Source organism: Lolium rigidum, chromosome 1, assembly GCF_022539505.1.
Source record: "Lolium rigidum isolate FL_2022 chromosome 1, APGP_CSIRO_Lrig_0.1, whole genome shotgun sequence".
NCBI lineage: Eukaryota > Viridiplantae > Streptophyta > Magnoliopsida > Poales > Poaceae > Lolium > Lolium rigidum.
The window spans coordinates 246172416-246182449 of record NC_061508.1 but is presented as its reverse complement, the minus strand read 5'-3'; the positions used below and the strand labels follow the sequence as shown (position 1 = coordinate 246182449).

The 10034-nt window shown below is 43.7% G+C and overlaps 1 protein-coding gene across 1 annotated transcript; it reads left to right on the top strand.

Moving 5' to 3' along the window:
* The first annotated feature begins 589 nt into the window (after window positions 1-589).
* Window positions 590-1792, top strand: LOC124657111. The gene is made up of 3 exons (XM_047195722.1): window positions 590-1406; window positions 1520-1564; window positions 1660-1792. Exons 1-3 carry the CDS (start codon window positions 590-592, stop codon window positions 1782-1784), a joined length of 987 nt encoding a protein of 328 aa, XP_047051678.1. The 3' UTR covers window positions 1785-1792.
* Window positions 1793-10034: the final 8242 nt, after the last annotated feature.

Genomic DNA, 10034 nt, shown 5'->3' with positions numbered 1-10034 from the left:
TTTGTTCATTTCAAGATTTCGATTGAGATTATCTCAAAGCTTGCATGTTTCCCTGCCTATCTTTTGAACTAATCGATCAGGTCTGAGTGGAGCAGAGACTGCGGCGCTAGTGCAGTTCTGATTAAATCCAACCTGATCTGAACACCACTTGGACGATCTCATCATTTTCACGGTCCTCTTGTAGGTCATTTTCAGGTTAACCTCAAAATAGTGCCCGCGTGGTCTCGAGCTTCCCCTGAATCAAAAGAATTACGGCATGCTCCTGAACTTGCGATGAATCTAGAAATAACTGTGAAAAAAGAGAGCGAAACCCACGCTATGCCTTGCTTAGGTGATACGTAGCCGACCAGGGAGGCAAGCGCACGGGATTAGATTCCGGCAATGGACTAAAGAAGGCACTAACATGATCCGAGCAAAGCAAAAGCTAGAGGCTCAAAGCAAAAGCGCGAAAGCACTAGCCTAACCACAAGCGAGCGAATAACCATGCATCATCACTCTTTAGCCTTTTCTCCATTATTCAGGCGAAGAAGCTCAAGCTACCAGTTCTCACTAACCTTGCCATTGCCCTGCGCCACTCCACTTCAGTGATATGGAGATGCATCATCTCCACCTCCATGTCCTCACGATCCTTCTACTTATCTCAGCCCGGCCTCCCTCCGTCGCCGGTGGCCTCTGCCGCGACAGCTGCGGCGACGTCCCGGTGCGCTACCCGCTGGGCATCGACGACGGGTGCGGCAGCCCATACTACCGCAGCATGCTCACCTGCACCGACAACACCACGCTCCGCCTCCGCACCCCGTCCGGCACGTACCCGGTCTCCGGCGCCGACTACGCGGACCCGCACCTCGTGGTCACCGACCCGTCCATGTGGACCTGCGCGCGGCCCTTCACCTCCGTCCACGCCGCGCCCTTCAGCCTGGACACCAGCACCCGCTTCACGCTGTCCCCGAGGAACGACCACCTCTTCTTCAACTGCGACGAGGACCGCGTCATCGTGGCTCCCCGGCCGGCGGTCTGCGACCGGTACCCGGACCGCTGCGACTCGGCGTGCGACAACGCCGGCTACCTCTGCCGGAACCTGCCGGGCTGCCGCGACGCGCTGGACGAAGGGAACATGACCTGCTGCACCTACCAGCCCCGCGCCGCGGAGTCGCTGCGTACCATGATGCGGCACTGCGAGGCGTACACCAGCGTGTACTGGCGCGCGGTGGGCGACAAGTTCCCGCCCTACGACCAGGTGCCCGACTACGGCGTCCGGGTGGACTTCGAGATCCCCGTCACCACGCGCTGCCTGCAGTGCCAGGACCGGCGGCGCGGCGCCAACGGCACCTGCGGCTTCGACCCGCTCACCAGGGACTTCGTCTGCATCTGCGGCGATGGCCGGAACTCCACCACCGACTGTGCAGGTGCGTGCTCCATCATTTTCTCTGCTCGATCGACCGATCTGGCGCGCGAGTGTCACTTCTATCCCTAATTAACCTTGGGGAATGCCAGCCTGAACTTATGTTCTCCTGTGCAGATGTTGGCGGCTCAGGGCATGGGGCATCAGCCGGGGTTGTAGCTGGTGCGAAATGAGAACCACTTCTTGAAACCTCACTCACACTTGCTGTTTGAAGAAACAATTTCGTTAACGCCCGCTGCCATTCTTTTTTCATGCAGCGAGCGTCGTGTTCTCGATCTCGGCAGCGATCGGCATCGGGGGGCTCGTGATGTACATTCGCAAGATGAGGTCCAACAAAGTGGTCACCTGCGGCGTCCAGAGCAACGAAAATAGATTCTTCTAAGCCGGCCACGCGCAAACAATTCCTATGGTGGACACCCTTGCGTGTACGTGCAAAGAAGAAAGAAGGCTACTATTTCACCACATTGCAGGGTTTTGTTCAAGTAAATTTGAGCCAAGTTTTGGTTACTTATGTTATGTGAGGTATATACAACATGAAGCCGTGGGATATTTCGCTCTGTAGTACATTTTGGGGGTAGATTTATTATGCATATATGATGGGCATGTTGGCCATACTACATTCAGCATTTTGATGGCAACGTAGTCAGATGAACGAGACAGAGCTATATGTAAAGTGCATACCGCCAAGAAATGTTTTTCTTCCCTGCGGAAGGTCCTATCAAGCAGGGGCGGAGCTAGAGCAAGCATTTCCCTCATGCATGCTCAAGTTTGCACCCTTTGCTAGTTGAAATTATGTCTTCCTGATGCACTTTTCCAGCCTTACATAATGCATTGCCCTCAAATACAAATTTGTTTTTTTACATTGATGCCATAGAGATCCACTCCTGGTCCAATGCACATCGATGCCATCGATTTTCTGCTTTAAGATTCATGCCACACTGTTATGCAAGCGATCGTCGAGTTTCATCATGTTTATGTTTGGTCCGACACATTGGAACACAATGAAACTGAATGAAACAGTGCACAGGAGGTCCCGTGCAGTGTGCACGGAGGAATTGGCGGGTTCGCATACCACAGATTTTACATTGTGGTTTAGCAGGCAACATACCCTTTTTTGGAGAGCATGTTGAGGTGTCACACTTGTTTTTTTTTTTTTTTTGCACAACAGCGGGGTCTAGAAGACCCTAGAGAAACTCCATTAGACATGTGGCAGGTACAATTTACACAAAGTCCCTTTTACATCCCTCGCATGAAGAAACCAGAAATTTAAAGAAAGGGCCCTCGTTATTACAAAAAACACCCTAGCACCTAAAGAAGAAAAGCAATCCAGTGCTCTGGTGCCTCCGCCACCGACCGCCGGCGATCTCGAGGCGTCATCGCCGAGATCGGAGAGCTGGGCGCTCGAAAGCCCTACTCCGGCGATGGATCCTTGCCGCCGGCCGTTGAGCTGACTCCGGGGACAAACCACTTAGAAAAAGCTCCCCATTGAGCTAATCAAGGCCTCCAAGGAGGAGGTTGAGAATGGACCGCCCTGCAGGCCAAAGATCACGGCGGCGAGCAGCGCCGTCGTGTGTTCCGCTCGGAGGAGCTTGCAACGCAAGGCTCCATAGCATCTCGAAGGCAAGCACCTTGGGAGGAGCTTGCAACGCAAGGCTCCATAGCATCTCGAAGGCAAGCACCTTGGCAGTGCTTCAGCAAGTCCACCACGGCCGCTCACTTGTTGTAGCTAGCATGGCGCTTATGCTGACTCTGTTGATCTTCTAGCACTAGTGAGTGGCGCGAGAGAGAAGATTCTGCAAATTACATTGTGTTGGGTATGTGCCGGTATTGTTGAATCCATCCACCGTAATGAACATACCAATACAGTGTGGGAGCCGTGGGTCATAACTTCCGGGTTGAAATATGAATATGAACTTTTTTTTGTTGAGGGAAACGCGTGCTTTTTATTGATCAATAATCATAATGTCATTACACAGAGCCTCACGGATACAATTCGGAGAAACACCACGCCACGCAACGCTAACTAAAGAAATACACTCTCTAGCTAACCGATGAGCAGCAACGTTAAGCACGCGAAGCACATAACGAAAACCACATGAAGTAAACCGTCTTGAGATAGCCTAATATCTTCAATGACTATGCCGTACAGAGAACGATCAGTCACAGAAGATTTTATTCTTTGTATCACCGAAAGACAATCGGAAGCAATGATGATCTTCGAAAAACCTTCATCAAGAGCAAACAAGGCAGCCTTGCGGACGGCAAGAGCCTCCGCTAGTTCTGGTGTCACAACATTATTTGATCGCTCGCCACAAAAAGCGGTACAATTACCAGTGTGGTCTCTTGCAACAATACCAACTCCTATCTGCTTTGACGCCGAAAAGATAGCCGCCTATGGTTAGTAGCCTATGGCGGAACCCATTTAGCACCAGAAGAGAGCTCAAGCCTATGGTTAGTAGCAGGTTTGTAAAGATGAACTAGGATCATATCAATATAAGCATTCACTTTGGCAGCCAAGGACGTAGGATGCAAAACACCTTCTCCCTCTCGAGCTTTGTTCCTTGCATCCCATATGTGCCACATAGCAGTAATAGCAGCAGTAATCTGAACATCTGAACCACGATCCAGAAACTCCATAACCTAGGTTCTTGGAGATATAAAAGATTTCCTTGGAAGATGAATCTCATGTTAAGATTGGATACCTTGCCAAACCTCCCTGGCATATGGGCAAAACAACAAGGCGTGTTCAACTGTTTCATGCTTGTCGCACTGTTGATGCTGGAATATTGCGTTTCTGAAACTAGTGTCCGCAAGGAAGACAATCGTGGGCAACTCCAGATAGTGATAATCATCTTCCCTGGCGCTTTGGTTGCCCAAAGTTTCTTCCATAGCTTAGAGTCAACACTGTCTAGAGTTATATGAATAGGAACTTGTGAGCTTAATGAATCACAAAATTTGGCCAAACTAAGATCTCAGTCGTTTTGAGTTTGTCAGCTCATAGAGTTAATGAGCATAACAAGACTCATGTCACTCGTAGTGTCATACAAAATAGTTATACATCAGATCGGAAATCTATTTATTTTACAATTACTGATGAATATTGGTTGGGTAAACATCATTTTTTTTGCCATTGGTTGTACTATGATACCTATATATTTGCTTACATTTGTGATTTGTCCAATATAATTGAGTTATTTATGTTGAGTAAAGTTAGTTCGATAACCACTCCAACTTCCGAGTATCTTGTTCTATCATATGTAACAACACAAACACACACTGAAAACGAAACAAGTACAATTGTCAATGTATAAATACCATAGCAATCAACTTGTGTTACACATGTTATTGGAAGAAGAAACACATTTGGATTCCGACAAAATGAAGCGAACCCACATAGTATAAAATAGTGTTGTCTTAAACCTCTTGCCGCAAGGAATGTGATGGTTTACATAATACATTGATTTTTCTACCTGAGTTGTGCCCCAATTTATGTTCTACATTAATTTCAATGAAATGGAAAGAAATGTGAAAATCCTTGATGAATATAACATGTAGTAAGAATCGGTCCTTCTTCAATCATAAAAATCATTGAAAGTGTAAACAACATCATCTGGAAAAATGCATGTCCATTTAGAGGTCGGTATTGAGTTTTTCATTTGCATCAAATTTCCATTTTCTTTTTTATAAATATAATGGATTTTCAGGAGTGGGAAATGCTACATGTGGAAAATAAACAAGGTAACTGGATTTCCTAAGAGGGAACTGATGTCTACGGGTGCTTCTATTCTTGTAGACAGTGTTGGGCCTCCAAGAGCAGAGGTTTGTAGAACAGCAGCAAGTTTCCCTTAAGTGGATCACCCAAGGTTTATCGAACTCAGGGAGGAAAAGGTCAAAGATATCCCTCTCAAGCAACCCTACGATCACAATACAAGAAGTCTCGTGTGTCCCCAACACACCTAATACACTTGTCAGATGTATAGGTGCACTAGTTAGGCGAAGAGATAGTGAAATACAAGTGGTATGAATGAATATGAGCAGTAGTCACGGCGCCAGAAAAGTGCTTACTGGCGTGTAGTTGATGGTAGTAATATTGCAGGAAGTAAAGATGCAGTAAAACAGTAAATAAGCGATGATTGCAGTATTTGGAAACAAGGCCTAGGGATCATACTTTCACTAGTGGACACTCTCAACATTGAGCACATAAATAAATAAGTTCTCTTCCTTTGTGCTACATATACTCTTGTTTGATAATGAACACCATTCGTTGTGTAGGGCTACAAGAGCACCTCAATGCCGGAGTTAACAAGCTCCACAACATTCGACATTCATATTTAAGTAACCTTTAGAGCATAATAGATCTTTGCAATTTAAACCGAGTACTAACATAGCATGCACACTGTCACCATCACACTATGAAGGGGGAATAAATCACATCAATACTATCATAGTAATAATTAACTCCATAATCTACAAGAGATTATGATCATAGCCTACGTCAAGTACTACACGATGCACACATTGTCACCATTACACCGTGAAGGAGGAATAGACTGTAGGACAACGTTGCATAGAAAACAAAAATTTTCCTACCGCGAACACGCAATCCAAGCCAAGATGCAATCTAGAAGACGGTAGCAACGAGGGGGTATCGAGTCTCACCCTTGAAGAGATTCCAAAGCCTACAAGATGAGGCTCTTGTTGCTGCGGTAGACGTTCACTTGCCGCTTGCAAAAGCGCGTAGAAGATCTTGATCACGATCGCTTCCGGCGCCACGAACGGGCAGCACCTCCGTACTCGGTCACACGTTCGGTTGTTGATGAAGACGACGTACACCTCCCGTTCCAGCCGGGCAGTGGAAGTAGTAGCTCCTTCTTGAATCCGACAGCACGACGGCGTGGTGTCGGTGGTGGTGGAGAAATCCGGCGGAGCTTCGCTTAAGCGTGCGGGATATGGTGGAGGAGAGAGACCGCTAGGGTTTGGGGAGAGGGGCGCGGCTAGGGCACCCTTGAGGGGTGCGGCCATGGTGGTGGCTTGAGTGGCCGGCCAGCCCCTCTCTTCCCCTCTTTATATAGGTGGAGGCCCCAAGGTTTAGGTCAAAGAGTCCGAATAAGACCCCAACAAAACCTTCCAAGTGTCCAAACCTAGGGGGAGTGGGACTCCCCCCTTTCCTTGGTGGGGTGGCCGGCCACCATGGTGGGGAGTCCACTTGGGACTCCTCCTCCCTTAGGTTGGCCGGCCAAGGTGGGTGGAGTCCCTCTGGGACTCCACCTTCCATCCTTATTTCTTTCGGACTTTTCTAGAACCTTCCGGAACCTTCCGTAGAACCTTCCGGATCATTTTAATTCACATAAAATGACATCCTATATATGAATCTTATTCTCCGGACCATTCCGGAACTCCTCGTGATGTCCGGGATCTCATCCGGGACTCCGAACAAATATTCGAACTCCATTCCATATTCAAGTACTACCATTTCAACATCCAACTTTAAGTGTGTCACCCTACGGTTCGTGAACTATGCGGACATGGTTGAGTACTCACTCCGACTAATAACCAATAGCGGGATCTGGAGATCCATAATGGCTCCCACATATTTAACGATGACTTTAGTGATCGAATGAACCATTCACATACGATACCAATTCCCTTTGTCACGCGATATTTTACTTGTCCGAGGTTTGATCTTCGGTATCACTCTATACCTTGTTCATCCTCGTCTCCTGACAAGTACTCTTTACTCGTACCGTGGTATGTGGTCTCTTATGAACTTATTCATATGCTTGCAAGACATTAGACGACATTCCACCGAGAGGGCCCGGAGTATATCTATCCGTCATCGGGATGGACAAATCCCACTGTTGATCCATATGCCTCAACTCATACTTTCCGGATACTTAATCCCACCTTTATAACCACCCATTTACGCAGATGGCGTTTGATGTAATCAAAGTAACTTTCCGGTATAAGTGATTTACATGATCTCATGGTCATAAGGACTAGGTAACTATGTATCAAAAGCTTATAGCAAATAACTTAATGACGAGATCTTATGCTACGCTTAATTGGGTGTGTCCATTACATCATTCATACAATGATATAACCTTGTTATTAATAACATCCAATGTTCATGATTATGAAACTAATCATCCATTAATCAACAAGCTAGTTAAGAGGCATTCTAGGGACTCTTTGTTTGTCTACATATCACACATGTACTAATGTTTCGGTTAATACGATTATAGCATGATATATAAACATTTATCATAAACACAAAGATATAAATAATAACCACTTTATTATTGCCTCTAGGGCATATCTCCTTCAGTCTCCCACTTGCACTAGAGTCAATAATCTAGTTTACATTTGTAAAGATATAACACCTTGGCCTTCTGGTGCTTTATCATGTTTTGCTCACGGGAGAGGTTTTAGTCAACGGATCTGACTTGCTCAGAAACGTATGTATTTTGTAATTCATTTGCGTCTCAACGCATCACTCATTTCCAAATGAGTCAGCATTAAATATGTTTGGTCTTCTGGTGGAACCTTAATTCCGCGGTCTGAAATATGTCACTAATATTGTCACACACAATATAGCTTCAAAGTTCTGACTCGTCGGAACTACACCAAGTTCTCAAAGAACCTCTTGACTTAACATCCTTTGTCATTGTCAAAACAATGACATACTCTGCCTTCTTTTGTAGAATCCTTCATAATATTTAGAACTCTTCTAAATCTAGCATAAACAACTTCTAGCTCATTGTGCTACCTTTTAAACAACACTTAGTCTAATTTGAGATTTAAATTATATTTTATATGTGATAAAACCAATATTGGTGTAACACCTTACAGCGATTTGTTTGTCATTTCCTCATACAAAACTATATATATATATCCTTAGTTCTTCTAAAGTACTCAAGGATATTCTTACTGTTTGTCCAATGATCATCACATGAATCATTTTGGTATATGCTTCTAACATTTTAGAGCACAGGACATCTGATTGTGTTCATATTAATTGTGATCTAAAATCACTCATGTGTTTTTACTCATTGAGTGTCAGATACACTCAAGTCTTGTTAAACTTTCACATGACAAGAACATTTTCTTAATATTTCTATATTGAACTACTTCAATATCCATTCTATGTACTTTGACTTAAACTTTATTATGTGTTTCAATCTATCTTCATAGATCTTGACACTAAATTTGTTTCAGTCCATATCCTTTCATTGAAGTTAATTTCTCAATGAAACTTTTTTAATCAAGTATATAATTACATCATTTATAACCAACTATATGTCATCTACATAAAGTATTATAAATATGTCTCAGCGCTCCCACTTAATTTCTTGCAAATGCAAGCCTCTTCATCGTCTCTGATGAAATCAAAAACTCTTTGACTATTTCATCCGGTGAAGATTCCAACTCCGCGATACTCACTTCATCCAATTGAAGTTTGTATACCTATCTAGTATTCCATGGATCAGCAAAACTCTTGGTTGTATCTTGTATACACCTTTAGTACACACTTCTGATAAGTAATGTATTTTGCCATCCTACTATCATATCTCATAAAAGAAATATGTAGCGATTACTAGAATAATCCTCATAGACTATAAGCATTGCTACGGAAGATCTAATCTTATCGTAGTCAACTCTTTTGAACTTTGTCGTAAACAACTTTTCGACAAGTCGAGCTTCTTCAAGGATATTTCATCCAAGTCCATCAATTCTATAGATCCATTTACTTTCAAAAAGTATTTATCTATCTTGGATTTCATGGCGTATAGCCATTTTAACAGAGTCAGGGCCCATCATAACTTCTTTATTTCTAGTTGGTTTATAATTGTTCAAAATCAATCCTTTGTCCACAAATCATTTATTTGATCACAAAGTTAACCATACCTACAAGGTTCAATATCTATTTTGATCTCCATGGCTAAAACACTTTGTAGTCATGGGAGCCATGATCGTCGTGGTCGCTTCCGGAACCAATTTCCGATGCTGCGCTACTCTGATCATTATGCTCAGGTTCATAAACCATATCAAATTATATTGTCCTCCCACTCAAATACTTCACTAGAAACAATTTCTCGGAAATAAGAAACATTGACAAACACTTTTGTCTTTGTCTCGTGGGAAGAATTCCCAATCAAATCTCTCGGGATAACCAACAAAGACATTCTTCCGATTTTGGTTGTAAACTTATTTACTTATGCTATGCATACCAAAATTTAAGAAAAGACTATTAGGGTTTATACCCATGTCATAACTCGTATGATGTCATTTCAACGGATCATGATGATGCTCTATTCAGTGTAAAAGCGGTAGTCTCTAAAGCATAATTCACAAAAATATAATGGCATTAATATTTTATCTCATCATTGACCCAACTAGGTTTGGATACATCTCTTGGATACTTCATCATCACTATGATACTCCAAGAAATGTGAGTTGTAGAACAATTTCATAACTCTCTTAGATGTTCGCTAAAACTAGTAATTCAAATATTTCCACCATGATCCAATCATAGATATTTGACTTTACTATTACGATGATTTCCACTTCATGCTGAAATTTGTTTGAATCCATTCAAATGTTTCAAACTTCTTCCTTATCGAATATATCCACA

Coding starts and splice junctions, on each gene's coding strand:
- LOC124657111 (XM_047195722.1), top strand. CDS start 590: ATGGAGATGCATCATCTCCACCTCCATGTCCTCACGATCCTTCTACTT. Junction 1,407..1,519: donor CTCCACCACCGACTGTGCAG/GTGCGTGCTCCA, acceptor TCTCCTGTGCAG/ATGTTGGCGGCTCAGGGCAT. Junction 1,565..1,659: donor ATCAGCCGGGGTTGTAGCTG/GTGCGAAATGAG, acceptor TTTTTCATGCAG/CGAGCGTCGTGTTCTCGATC.